The following is a 14,820-nucleotide window of genomic DNA, read 5'->3' as shown; positions in this document are numbered from 1 at the left end:
AGAGAGAGAGAGAGAGAGAGAGAGAGAGAGAGAAGGGTGGGGAGGGGGAGGGGCCAAAGGAAGAACAACTCCGAGGGCATGCCCCTAGTGACCCACTTCCTCTACTCATGTCCCACCTTTCTACAGTTACCATCCAGTCAATCCACTCAAACTAGGATGGGCTGATTAGGTTTCAGGTCTCATAATCTAATTATTTTAATTCTAAATAGCCCTGTATTGACAGAGGCTTTGGGGAACAACTTACATCCAAACCATAACAAGAGCAAACAACCAAACAACTATGTCTGCTCCTACAAATCTCCTGTGGGCTTCTGTTTTATTTCTCCAAAATACCCATCCCCTAATTGATTCTCCATGCCCATGTTTCTGGTTAACAGAAGCAACGGTCAAAGGCCTGAGTAGATGAGAATCTCTAAAGTGTCATCTTAAATGATTTTTGTCCCTGGAACATGTGACCTCTACATGTGCAGAAGGCTTCAGAGGGACTCAAATAACATATACAAAGAATACAGAGGTATGAAGATAGCCTGAAAGAGACTTGGGGAAACAACTAGGTAGTGACCACTGAGTTCCTTAGGAAAAAAAAAATTATAAAATATCCACACCAAGTTATTTCCATAGGATTACATTCCTACCAATTAGCTGGTAGTTTTGGATAGAGAAAAGAATAGGTACTCTACCACTGACTCTCAAAGGGACTTTGCATAGATTACCAAAACTTTCAATGTCCTCATCTATACAAACCAGTAACAGTCCTCCCTCCTAAATTACTGTACATTAAAACATGTGAAATGCCCAGTGGGCACTTTATTGTTTTTAGTTCCTTTTCTTTTCCTCCCTTTCTTTTCCTTGCTTGGTGCCCTGTGACTGAACCATATTAAAGGGATTTGTTATCAAGAAAGCAAACCTACCTGTGAACCACATATGTGTCTCCTTAACTTCTCCATTCATATGCAAAGCAAGAATCAACACCACCAGAATTTGCCGGTTTCTCCTTGCCCAATGGAGGCCTTCAAATGTACTTGCAACCATGTACTAAAATTGACAGCAACCAGAGAGCTAAGAGAAATCAGTACAAAGGCTAACCTGTCCAGGCATCCTTCTAAAACAGCCAACACTCCAGAAATAGTTTGGTTTTGCAAACCTGTGTTAAAAAAAAAAATAGTGCCAGGAGTGTAGAGAGTCTGCTTAGCATGCCAGGTCCATGGCTTTGAACCCCAGTACCACCACCAAAAAAAAAATAAAACACAACAAAAAACACAGAACAGCTTGAGAGACCTACAGCATATCCTTTCTCAAAGTCAATAACAGGCATGAAGAATGGATTTGGGGAGACACCAGATAAAACCAGTTAATTTCTAAAAACTGCAGCGAAGGCAGTTACAGGATAGTTAAAATTACTTTGCCCTGTTTTATGCTGAGAGTGAGCTGAGGAAAGCTTGCCCTGAGGGTAGGCAGGAACTGATCATGAAAGTTCAGTGACCATAGGACACAAAAGTAGGGGACAAGAGGAGAGAAGATACAGAGGTTCTGAATGTTCTTTTAACTTTATGACATACTAAATTTCTGGTCCAGGAAGAGTGAATGAAATGGAGGCACCATGTACACACAGGTGATAGAGGGGTGTGGCTAAAGAAAAGAGAAAACATGCTAAGAGGCCAACTCAAAGGCTGCAAAATGTCTTAACAACCTTATTGAAAGGTATCAACCTCATTAAAAGTTGATGAATTAAGTATAAATGAATTAGAAGCACGGAATAAATTTATTCCAAAATCTGCATGGGATTGCTATGATGTGGATGTCAGAATAAACCATCTACTTAAGGAAAAAAAAATCTTTTCCCAAACCTTAAAAAGGTTTAAAAATAAAGGGCAAAGAGAAGGGATAGGGAAGAAATATTGGGGAGATTTGGAAAAATAAACAAAATTTGGAAAATAAGCAGAGGACTTCAGAGCAACCCTGGCAGGTTGACTGCGTAGACTTTTCAGATTTTTTTTTACTTTGTAGAGACAAGCTCAGTCTTATCACATTTGACCTGCAATCTACCTCTAGTCATCAGGACGGTGTACACCCTCATAAATGCTAGGCTTTTCTGGGAGCTGAGATCAATTAAGTTGGCTCAGCAGAATGATCTCTGGACCTTCTCCAGGCTGCCTAAAATGTCATAACATCCCCATGCCATCAAGTACCCTGAGCCTCCACTGCCCCTCCCCCTGAGCTCCCTCAGCCAAGGAACACACTAGAAATGGCATGATCTTTCTCCTCCCAATCATTCTGTTGTCTATATTCACCCACACCCGCTTTCGTCCACACCTCACATGCACTCATGGACGGAAAGCTGCACTGCACAGCTGTTGTTTATTACAAAGACAGAATTAATCACTCCTACCTCTGTGCACCCACACTTTTTGTTTGTGTCCTTATTCACCCTTACTTAATTCAAACCTTAAATTACAAGTTAAGTTGTCTACCCATCTGTTTCTCACCAAATTTCAGACTTCTTTAGGACAAGACAAAAGCAAAAATTGCCATCTTCCTAGCACACACCATGTGCCTTAAATGGACTAATTTTAATAGGAATCCTGGAGACTCGGTTCTGCAATTGGGCTCAATGGCCCAGGTCAGGTCATACTTCAAAGTTTCTGTTTTGTCATCTATAAGATGGCAATAATAATACTTCTGTGTAAGCTTGCTGGAAGATAACAATTGGATAACAAGTATGAAAGTCAGTGAGGAACTAATCCAAAAGTAGCACTAATTTTTTCAAGCACCCATTTAGCAAGCCAACTGAGGTTCCAAATTTTACACAAGCCTCTCTTCACTGAGAAGTCAGAGCCCTGGTTTCTTGTGCTAACCTAACCCTGCTTGCTGCCTCATGCCTGTGCTCAGTGATTTCTAGTTAGGGTTCTGGTGTTCATGGGCCCTGAGTTTGCATAGCATTTACTAGCAGGAATACCCTGGTTCACTGTCCCCATCATTAAAGAACTCAACTAAACTATCACTCAGTTCTGCTAAACTTAAGAGAGGTAATTCTGGATCTCTGCCCTCAAAAAGCTAATCATCTAATGGGGAAATGAGACATTAAACTAAAAATTAAATAGGAAAACAATGGGAACCATAGGAATTCAAGACAGAATGTGGGTTTTTGAGAGCACACCGTCCAGCAATGGAATGTTTGAGGAAAGAAGGAGCTGGGTTATAGGAGGGAAGGAAGGCATGAATTCCAGAGGTATTATCAAGGAAATTCCAGCAGGATCCAGAAACCTACCTGACTGGGGTGGGAAGAAGGGCAGGAGCATATAAGGAACTGGAAAACCCAGCACCCTGGTAGTGACTGCTGGACTTGGAGAACCATTGACAAATCTGAAGTCTGCCATGTGGGAATGTGTGGGAGAAAAGATGAAGCTTGCAGTTTGAGGTGAAAATCAGGTATCTACATTGCAGGGACAATCACAAACCAGTTCTCCCCAGAAAGGCTCTGAGATGGCAATGCAGGTTTTACACAGAACCGGAGTTGAAGGGTTGAAAGTAGAATTCATCTTCCAAAAACAAAGCCTTAAGAACTCCAGAGGACAAAGAACTGGGCCTTGGGGTACATCTTCATCAACAGGGCTGAAAAAGGAAATAGAACCAATAGAAGAGACAGATGTTATCACCTCCGAAGCAGGAACACAAACAAAAGGTACAGCTCAATATCCATGGCCAAAGAGAACTTCAAGAATGATAAACTTTCAGCGAGGTTACTCACTAATGAACCTTTTGACATAAGTTTTAAAACAAGTTTCTCCTTTTCCAACACTTACAGACCTGTATTCACAGATGAGGAATCTCCCCAGGCAGGCTGGGAAGGTGCACATAATGCCATGCCACAGAACAAGGTTTCCAGAAAAAGCTCCAAGACAGAACCTTTCTGCAAGTGGCCCCATGGGCACACAGGCTAGCTCCCAGTTACCCAGAAGGAGACTATGTTAGGCTAAAGCTCAGAATATCTTACGCCAAAATATCATTTTAAAAATCCAAGCTGACTTCTTCATTCTTTTTCTCTACCCATTCTAATCCTGGTTCGATATCTCTATGGCTTGCCTTAGCTGTGAAGAATTAGAAACAAACTGCGTAAAGGAGAATTAAAAAAAAAAAAACAATTTTCACAAATTCTAGAATATCTAATGTAGTTAAGATGCCAAGAAATGGGGATAAAACAATACACAAAACAAGCCAGGTCTCTGCCCAGCTTATGGTCTGGCCAAGAAGACAATTAAGAGTAGATCAGGGTTTTCAAAAGAATATTCAGCAAGAGGATCCATCCAAACACAGGCAGTCAAGGATTCCTCTAGAAAAGCAATATTAAATTGAGTTTTGAAGGACAAGTTTGGCTTAGATGCCAATTCAAGATGAACCACAAAAAGGAACAGTTAAAATTTTTAGAGGGAAAGGGGAAATAGTGGGAAATGATGTTGGCTAAACTATATTGTTATATTATATGTACATACAAATATACAATGCATCCCACCATTATGTACAATCACAATATAGCAAAAGGCCTTTGTGTCTTACTGAAGAATATTTAGAGAACTTCTGATGTTGAAATTGGTTTCCTTGAGCAAGAAGTAGAAACTCTGGAACCTGAAGGCTCTAAGTCAATAAAGTGAGCATTCTCAAGGAAACCATTGTCTGATGAAGTTCCAAAAAGACAGCTAATGGTCAGAATATTTCCCACTGCTGCCATGATTGGCACCACATATTTCCATCAGGATACTTTGAGGTCATACTTCCAGTTGGATGATTCCTGGTTAAATCTTCTCTTCCTGGAATCTCATCATTCCCCGATAAAAGTGTACCCTTAAGGCAATGCAGCTAATGTGGTCAGAGGAACACAGAATTATGTTGCAAAACGATCCAAACTTTGGAGAAATGTGCCCTGTTCAAGTGAGAAGGGAAGACAATCTCTGTCTTTGATGGAAGGATCTTGTTGGGTAGAATTAAATACTTCCTCTTTCTTCCTCTCTTACTCAAGTTGTTAAGATCAAGTGGCAACCTGTGTATCCCCAGTCATGAAAAACTGGACATCAGATAAATATTTTCTCATGTTTGAGTCTTATTCTGGAAAGCACTTACTATAATAAGAAATAACAGCAATAAGATTTTGCAACACAATGAACATCAATTGTGCAGATAATGGTGTCCAACTGAGCAACTGGAACCAAAGACCATTGCTCTCTACAGGAAAAAGGCCCTGAGCTAACCCTGCACTCAGTCAATTCCACCCACAACTCCATTAAGCTTCTTTAGCCTCTGGTACCTCATTAGGTCTCTCTCTCTGAAATTTCCTCATCTGTAAATGAGAAAGTCGATGACTTTTTAAGGTCCCTTTTGGTACCCCAATGCAGCACTATTATGAGTAAAATCCCACTAAGAGGCAATGTATCTTTCTTACATTTTTCAATTCAAAGTCTTTGCTTTGTCTTTCTATCCATCTGTTCTTCTTACACTTTGCATAAGATATCAACTGAACAAATATTAGTTGAAATAAGTGGGCGACGAATAAGAATATTAATACATGTATATAAACTACTCCAGCTCTACTAACTCTTCTCAGTTCACAGGAAGTGGGGTGATAAAACTATTTACTTATCTGATATCCCTACAGGTAATCCAGATTAACTACTGAAGGCAAATGACTCTATTTTGCATAATCCTCACCTTGCACAATTAACACTTTGGAGGCTGTGATTTGTAGCTAATGATATGTTGAAAATAGAACAGAGATTTTTTTCTAATCTTGCCTTTGATAGATGAAGCAGAGAGTATTAAACAAAGTCACCAAAAAAGTCACTGTCTGATCCAGGACCAGGGCTCAGACTTCCAGAGGAGAGGACAAATGTTCTATTTATGTACTGCCTTTCTAGGCAAAGGCCACCAAAAGCTGAGTACTGTTTGGCCACAGGCACTATTTTTCTCTTTCATGTGATCTATTTTAGGGGGAACTTGGGTGTGTCACAGATTCACAATTAATAATCTGACACATTAACAACCAATCCAAAGAACTACTATTTGGAAATTTCTACTAAATAGAGTTAATACATGCTTTGGAAGAGTGGAGGAAAGAAAAGGTAGACCTGTGACTGCATGATAACCCAGCAGCCCACATTACTGACACTGATTTGCTCACTAAAAACTAATAATGACGATAATAGCAAACACCCACTGTGGTAATGGTCTCAGGAAAGGCCAATCTCTCCAAAAGAAGAGAGTTTCAACAAGCCACTAAATTAAATCATGAGACTCTTAAATGCCTCCCCTAATCTTAAGGCAATGGAGAGAGAGAGGAAGCAAAAAAAGGAAATGTGTTGAACACTACCTCAACACGTCTCCTATCCTAACAGACACTATCCAATGACTACAGTGTGTATCTGGGATTTGACTCATGGCCATCTTCCTTCAATCATACCATGCCACCTTACAAAATTCTAAAGCACAGCTTACCAGGGATCTTCCTTTCTGATATTTTAGTATGCCAAGCAACTGATGTGCATTCAGACCTTGTTAAAACATTCTGCTTCTTCCAGGATGTACTATGAGCCTATGCCAAGCATTGGCTTATGCTGCTTAAGAACAATTCATACTTATCTCAGGGTCCCCATAATTTGTGTTACATGGTGCCTAATTCCCAAAAGAAAGAGACAATCAAATAACCTATTGTCATTTCTTCTTAGTTTACAATTTTTTTTCATAATAGAAAGCAATATGTCTCAATGCAGAAAAACTACAGAAATATGTACAGCCAAAAATAGTTATGTATATCCCACACATAGAAAGACCAGCGAAGTCCACAGGTTTCTAAAACATAAAGGAGTCCTTATTTGGAGAAGCTCTGTCCTGACTGGGAGAAAGATGGCACCTCAGGTTTCATTCCAGGTAAAAAGAAGGCAAGTAGCTGTTTCCTGGGGAACAACTTGAGGTGAAAAACATGACATTCTGAAATCCCTCTAACACAGAAATAATGAGCCCATTACCAAGTCCAAAGAACAGAGCCAAGACATACACACATGGGCAATGAACTCAGATTTGCAGCCAAATGCTCAGGTCTTTTCTCATTTTCCATGAGCCATTTCCCCACTGACCATGTGAGAAGCACAAAGGCATTTTTATAGAACTTGCAACCATTATTCCTGGAGATACATATCAATATTGCTTTGTGTTTCCCTTAAGTAGTCAAGTGTACTTCCCTAGGTGGTAATAAGCTACCAAATGAAGCAGAAAAGCAAATGTAAAAACAAACACCCTCTCCTCACTGGACTGAACTCAGGATTATAGGCTCAAAAATTGTCATGCTCCCCACAGAAAAGAGACAGTTGATGAACTTCAGTGTCAAATTTTACCGAGATTACTTTAAAGCATATATTTTTAAAATTTAGGATCTCTTCTACTTTTTAAAATGGATTATAGAACAAGGTTTTGAAAGTCTACCAAAAATGGAAAATTATGAAAACGTAATATAATACTTGAAATATTTTACTTCACAAGCACTATTATAAACTGAAAAGGGCATCACAAATGTATGCTGTTACTATTATCTGACACAGTACAGGGGACCTGTAGAGGAGCACAAGCCTTCCCAGAACATACCCCTTCTTATTGTCAACATTAAAGAACCTAGTTCCCACACCAAAAATAACCATGCCCTAGACCACATCCCTTTAACTGCTAGGTGTGTTCATTTCTGCTATTCACATTCAGCTTAGAAAAGAGGGTTTTTGAAAAAACAATTCATAGGTACCAAAAGCAAAGAGTTTAAACGTGCAATTGGCCCTACAGGCATGTGTTGCTTGAACTGGGCCATGGCTCTCTTCTAGAGGACCAAGCCCACCAACTCTCCATCCAGCTGCCCACTGGCCATTTCCTGACAGATCCTGCCTTCCCTCTCTTCCCACACACCTGAGAACAGATGAGACTTATCCAGGGAAGTATCCCCCTGTACTGTGGAATGAAAGCAGGTAGAGCTTTGACCCTCCCTTGCACTCCATCCATGTTATTACCCCACAACTCAGCAAAGGACTGGCAGAGTCAGGAGCACTGAAATGTCCTTGAAAGTAAAAATAAAGATACTGGCTAGACACACTCCTAGGACAAAAATCTCCAAAATTAGCCAGGCACAGCGGTGCATGCATATAATCCCAGCGGCTTGGAAGGATGAGGCAGGAGGATGGCAAATTCAAAACCAGCCTCAGCAAAAGCAAGGTGCTAAGCAACTCTGTGAGACCCTGTCTCTAAATAAAATGGGGATGTGGCTCAGTAGTTGAGTGTTGAGTGCCTCTGAGTTCAATCCCTGATAAACCCCCCAGAAAAGAAAAATCTCCAAATTAGCCTCAAGCAGCAACAGAATTATAGCATGCCCAAATCTCAGTAGAAAACTTCCATTCCAGAGGAGAAGAAAAACCAGTCAGTCTTTTACATTTTTAGATCTACACTGAAGTTATTAGAGTCAGGTTCAAGTTGTCACTTTCCTAAGGTAATAATTAAGTATAAATTAGTGTTGGTACTTTGTCAACCCACTCACTTACTGGTTAGGGTTTCTGGTTGGTCAGAGTTCAAGGGGGGAAATGATCCACCCCCACATACTAATCCTAAGTATTTTGGGGAGACTCCACAATTTCTTAATACTTTGAACTAGTGAAGAGCTATGTAACCCTTAAGTTTCAAAAATCCTCAGGCATAACAGCCAAAGATAATCATTCGGAAACACTGAGTCAAGTCATTTCTCCTGAGAAACTTCTGAGAAAGTTTCTGTAGGAAGAGGCTGTCTTGCCAGATTCCTCCATACCCAAGCACTGTCCCTCCTACTTCTCAACAAGTGAATATATGCTAGTCTTTCCTAACCAACATTCTGGCCTCCACCCCTCACCACACCCTACTCTCTCCACAACAACCAGAGTGTCACCCACGGGTAAACAATCTAAGGCCCAGATACCTGCACAGTTCCCAAGCACTGCAAGACAAAATGGCAGATCTCAATAGTCAAGAGTGTGAAGACTGAAAAAATATAGACTCACTCTACATACCAGGCCTTGGCCATGAACCCATCTGCAGACCAGATGTAAAAGCCTTTCATTTCCAGAGCCCATAAGGAAAATGGACAGCCCATCCAATCCAATCTTTCTATAAAAGACAAAAATGAAGCAAGGGACAGGAGATTTCTAAAGAAATCCTTATCTCTGAGGTTAGATGAGTCTTTCTGGGCATGGACTTTGAAGAGCCTGAGAAGGGAAACAGAAGCCCAAGTCATATCAGACCCAATAGTAAGAAGCAACAGGAAACAGCACCATTTGAAAGACTAGGCACATTAGTAGTAAATAAACCACCAATTTACTTCAAAATCAAGGGTCATCTATGGCTTCAGATAATATAAACATGGTACGTTGGCACTTTTTCCTCAGGAAGAGTCCACAAAGGAAGGTAGAAACTGGGGAGAGGTGTTTTATTAAACCAATTTTCTTTCAAAAATTAATTTTTAAATTGATACATTAAAAACATAAAAAATTGTATATATTTATGGGATACTATGTGATGTTTCAATACATGTACACATTGTGCAACATTCAAATCAGGGTAAACGTTATCTTCTCAAATACTGATAATTTCTTTATAGTGAAAATAATCAAAAAAAATTTTTATAGCTTTTTGAAGTCTACAGTACATGATCCTTATCTATACTCAACCTACTACACAATACCACACCAGAACTTCTTACTCCTGTCTTAACTTAATACCTATTTACCAACCTCTCTCTTCACTATCTCTCCAGCTTCTAGTAACCACCATTCTATTATACATTTTTATCAGATCAACTTTTTTATATTCCACATATACCCCGAGGAAATTAAATCAACATTTTGAAGAGAATTTACACTCCCATATTTACTGCAGCCCAATTCACAATAATTAAGAAATGGAAACAACGTATTTATCAATTGATGGATGAATGGATAAAGAAAACGTGGTATGTATACACAAAGAAATACTGCTCTTCCATAGAAAAGAATGAGGGCCTAGGGTACAGTTCAGTGGTAGAGCACTTGCCTAGCTTGCGTAAGGTGCTGGGTTCCATTCCAGTACCACAAGAAAAACAGTGAATGAAATCCTGCTATCTGCAATTATGTGGATGTAAACCAGGGCTTGATAAATGTCTTGTCTAGACATCATATGCATGAAAGGATACACTCATTCCTCAGCTTACAACTCCTTGAACAATTTAGGACCAAGAAGAATCTAGGTTCCAGAACCAAATGCTCTGTGATCTGTGAAACGGTTTGCAAGAAGCTAATTTTTCCTAGGGAGAAGGAAAGATACTAAAGGTGATGGGAAATGCATTTAACTGACACATCAAAAGCCACTATTGCTCATCTGAAATCTCTGGACAGCTATAGGAAAGAAAGTTTTCTGCCTAGGATAGTTCATGACATTCTGTAGGTTTTGCTGAAAAAGTAAGATGAAAAGCTTTTCCTGATGCTTCTGGGCTAAGAATGACTAACCAGGCTGACCCTGTACAACAAAGTCATGGAACACATCAAAGAGTCTGTCTTATTAGGCAATACAAACACACTTAAAACTCATTACTCTCATCAATAACGTCATCAAACTTTTTTTCTCCCCATGGTGGTGCTGGAGATTGAACCTAGGAGCACTCTACCACTGAGCTACATGCCCAGGCTGTTTTATTTTTTGAGACAAATTCTTGCTAAGTTACCCAAGTTGGCTTTGAACTTGTGATCCTCCTGCCTCAGCCTCCCCAGTAGCTGGAACCAGAGGCATGCACTACCACACCTGACTCATCAAAGCATTTATTAAAAGCCTGATTACGGAGCCTATCTTAGGGAGTGAACTGAGGGAGTTCCAAGGTACCTAAACCACTCTTGCTCATAAAGTTTATAATGTGGGAAAGGGCATTGAGGGATCATCTAATTTTAAAATGAAAAGATTTGGTTAAATTAAAAAATTGAAAGCTAAATAAATTAAAAATTAAAATAACACTATTAAATAAAGGTATAAATAAGCAATATTACACTACTTATGATGAGAAGCTGATGGCCTAGAGCCAAAGAGAACAATGAGTCCATTCATTCATTAATTGCTATCTCATTATTTGGGAGTGCTGTTGACAGTGCTATTGTTCACTTTAATTATTTTTGGCTTAAACTCTTTAGCCCTTGTGAAAATCATTAGTAAGAATGTGTTTGAATTTCTCACACCTAGCTCGGGTAGTATCTCCACATACCTTTGATACTACTAATGAAGGCCCAGGGTCTTTCTTAAGCGAACATATGATTACAGTCACAACAGAGCTATAAACAAGACTCTGATTCATGCCTGGCTTCTCCCCACTGCTGTCCTTGGCATGCTGTGCTAACATTTGATTTAAAGTCATAGGTCAGGTATACAAATACAGCCTTACAGAAGCCTGGGGAGAGGATGTGTGGAAGTTTCTCATCCAAGACTTGGAGAAGATCTCATTGGTCAGATAAGGGCCTCCAGTTGCTAAAGAGCGAGCTGTACTCAGCCAGTTGCTCTAATAACACGAAGAAAGGAAAGCAGAGAAATAAGAATATAGTTCATTGGCATGCTAAGAAATATCGCAAGGGTCTGATGTTAGAATCAAAGATTGTGTTACCACAATTCCATTATCTCAGAAGCTCTCAGAAAAGTCATCTAAAATAGCTTAGTCTCAGGCCTAAATTAAATCATATCTTGAAATGAGCTAAATCAAAGGTCATTCAATTCTCATAAGTCTATGACTAATCTATACAAAACGTAATTTCAGAAAAATAATCATTTGATTTTTTCTTATTTAAGTCTCTGAAAAATATACATTCTCAACTCTAAACTACCACCCCCTTCCTTACTGTAATGTAAAGTTCAAACTAATACCAAACCTAAATAACTCATGATTTTCTGTCCATTCGACTTGCCCTACAGTCTCTGGACATAAAGAACCACGGCTCTTTTCCAAAGTGCTCCCATCCCACACTGCTTAGTCCCCTCAGCTTTATACTGGAACACTCAGGCATCTTTTTAGCTGGTCTCCATGTCCCCAGGCTTTATTTTACAATCTTTCTAAATATACTTTCCATCTTCTCATTCTCTGACTCAAAAACCTTCAAGGATCCAGAATATAAAGTTAAATTCCAGTCAGTACCCCTGACAAATTAAACTGGGCACCAACTCACTTTTCTGATCAAATATCTACTCAACACACACTGCCATAGAGTCAATGTACAAGAAATACACTCTGTCCACTTTGGCCTCTCTTCTCTACTTACCCTATTCCTACAGCTGGTGGTGACAAGTTTGGCTCAAGAGCCAGGCAGCCCTGCTTTTGATTTTAACTCCACCACTAAATAACTTGTGTGACCTTTGACAAATTTCTTTAACCTCGATAAGCCTTGGTTTTTCCACCTGCAAACCAGAGATAATAATAACACATATCTCATAAGGATACCAGGAGAATTAATTGAGATAATTCACGTAAATGCTTAGCCTGGTGCCTAGAAAGTAGCACATACTCATTGCTCACTTTTTAAATTATTAAATTACATTAATTCTTTGTAGTTTTTTAAGGCAAGACTCAAAACTGTACCTGAAACTAGGAACTTAAGAATACCTCTTCAAATTTCTACTGCACTTCAATTTCCAAACACAATTTAGCAGTAAACAGCTCTCTGTTTTTTTCAAGCTCATTATTCTTGTTTTTTTCTACCTAAAATAGAAGTTTCTTGAGAACATGAACTGTGTGTTATTTTCTGTATCCCCTTTAGAACTTATTTCAGGGCCAAGCACATAACTGGCACTCAATTAATAGTCTCTAACTATCCCAAGTACAAAAATATCTCCCTATTCTAAGCTCCTCTGTCCATTCCATTAGATTCTATAAACTACTTATTTGGCATTTATAAATGCCTTATATCATCATTTAAACTTTAGTGTTAAAATGAAAGCTCAACTGAGTACCTTAAAAGGACAGGAGTTCTATTTTTTTATCTGATTCTCTTCCGTGGAGGCTTCAATCAAAAGAACCTTGGGCGCTTTTAACAATTATTAATTGCCAGGCCACACTCCCAGGGGTTCTGATTTAATTGAGCTTTGGTGGGCTTGGTTATTTGATTGTGCAGCCAACATTAAGCAGTAACTCATCACCAAGCAGAAACTTTAATTTACCACATCCTGGCTGATTCCTGGCTGGTACACCTGTGAACTATAATGAAACTGTTTCTGGATTAATAAATCTATTTTTTTCTAAACTTTCCTTTCCATGGGCTTCGTCTCATTTCTTACTGTCCTCTTCCTGAATCCACCCACCATATCAGCCCACAACTCAGTTACAGAGTTGCCACTGAAGCTTGGCTCCCCAAAGATGTAAGTGTAATTTGCTGACTATAACTTTACCATGTCCATGTTATCCTCAGTCACATCTATTCTCTGTCATGCCTTTAGACACTCTGCTCCATGTGGCATGTCACCAGAGCATTGAGAGACTGTGGAATCCCCGAACTGCAGAACCAGTTCAAGCCAGTCCAAGAATGTACTTGGAAAGAATCTTGTTATAATTCAAGCTCTTCTATAATGTAGTCACACAGCTTATACCGTGCTGAGAATATGATTTCAACAGTCAGGATCCCCAGGAGTTCTGGGTTGGGCACAGCGAGGAGGAGCAAAAGGCAGAAAAGTTCAGTAGACTCCTGGGTACCCCGAAATCAACCCCCCAGCAGCTCAGCTCTCCCAACTCCACCTACCAGCAGAAACATGGGAGATTCTTCTCCAGAGAAATAAAACTGCCACAGCAAAAGATCTACTGGCACTGTATTTATGGGTCCTCCAGTAACAGCCTGCTCCCTGCCTGGATACCCTATGGTGAAGTCTACCCATTGAGGGGGTGGCAGGTATACATATTCATTCATTCGGGCACACAGACCTTCCAACTCAGTGACTTAGAGTTTCACTTTCGACTATGAAGAGACAGTCCAAGTCACTAAACTTTGCGGAAAGCCTCAAACATGAAAGACCAAAATCAAACGAAGGGTGGAGGGATTGGTGTAATTACAAACAATTCAGGGAGTAAAAGGAAAAACTTATAAAGCTATCAATAGCCAAGCACAGTGGGGCACACCTATAATCCCAGCTACTTGGGAGGCTGAGGCAAAAGGATCACAAGATCAAGGCCAGTCTCAGCAACTGAATGAAACCAACCTCATTCTCAAATTAACAATAAAAAAGGCTGAGGATGTAACTCAGTGGTAGAGTACTCCTGTGTTCAATCCCTACTACTGCAAAAAAAAAATGTTTTAAAAAAGAAAGAAAACTATCAATAATATCCTCCAAGAGATGAGGAAAAAAATATACTGTATTCATGTAATAGGATGCTATTTTACAAAAGGAACAATTAGAAACAAGAATGAACTTTTGAATAAATAAAAATATGATAGCTGAATTTTTCAAAACAGAAAACGAGTTAAAAGATAAAGTTGGGGGGGATCCAACATGGCGGCCGGCAAGGAAGCAGCACTTTCAGTATCTCCACATTAACCGGATCAGAAACACCCATTAAAACAGCTACATTCTACCTACTGAGGAACTTCTAGCAAAATTCCGCTGAAAGGAGACCTGCCAGGAAGTAGTAAGTCATATTAGAGGTGACAGTTGGCCCCAGACAAGTGAATCTTGGCCGGCCACGCGGGCGCAGAGGTCCAATCCCGCAGCCACCGCCCAACCGGCTCTGCAAGCGGCCCCCGGCGGCCCGGGGCAGCGAGAAGGGTCCCCGCCTGGCCCGGC

The 14,820-nt window shown here is 39.9% G+C and overlaps 1 protein-coding gene across 2 annotated transcripts in view; it reads right to left on the bottom strand.

Moving 5' to 3' along the window:
* Barx2 (BARX homeobox 2) overlaps positions 1–14,820 on the bottom strand; it is a 74,529-nt gene that overhangs the window by 23,824 nt on the left and 35,885 nt on the right. The window contains exon 1 of one of the 2 annotated variants that reach the window (XM_048796065.1): positions 3,269–3,712. The exons of the other annotated variant lie outside the window; for it this stretch is intronic. Within the exon in view, the coding sequence (XP_048652022.1) occupies positions 3,269–3,377 (109 nt within the window). The 5' untranslated portion in view covers positions 3,378–3,712. Of the gene's footprint in view, positions 1–3,268; positions 3,713–14,820 lie in introns of those variants that run through there. 2 annotated transcript variants of the gene reach the window in all.

This window comes from Marmota marmota, unplaced genomic scaffold (assembly GCF_001458135.2).
Source record: "Marmota marmota marmota unplaced genomic scaffold, marMar, whole genome shotgun sequence".
Classification (NCBI taxonomy): Eukaryota; Metazoa; Chordata; class Mammalia; order Rodentia; family Sciuridae; genus Marmota; species Marmota marmota.
This window is presented reverse-complemented; position numbering and strand designations above follow the sequence as displayed.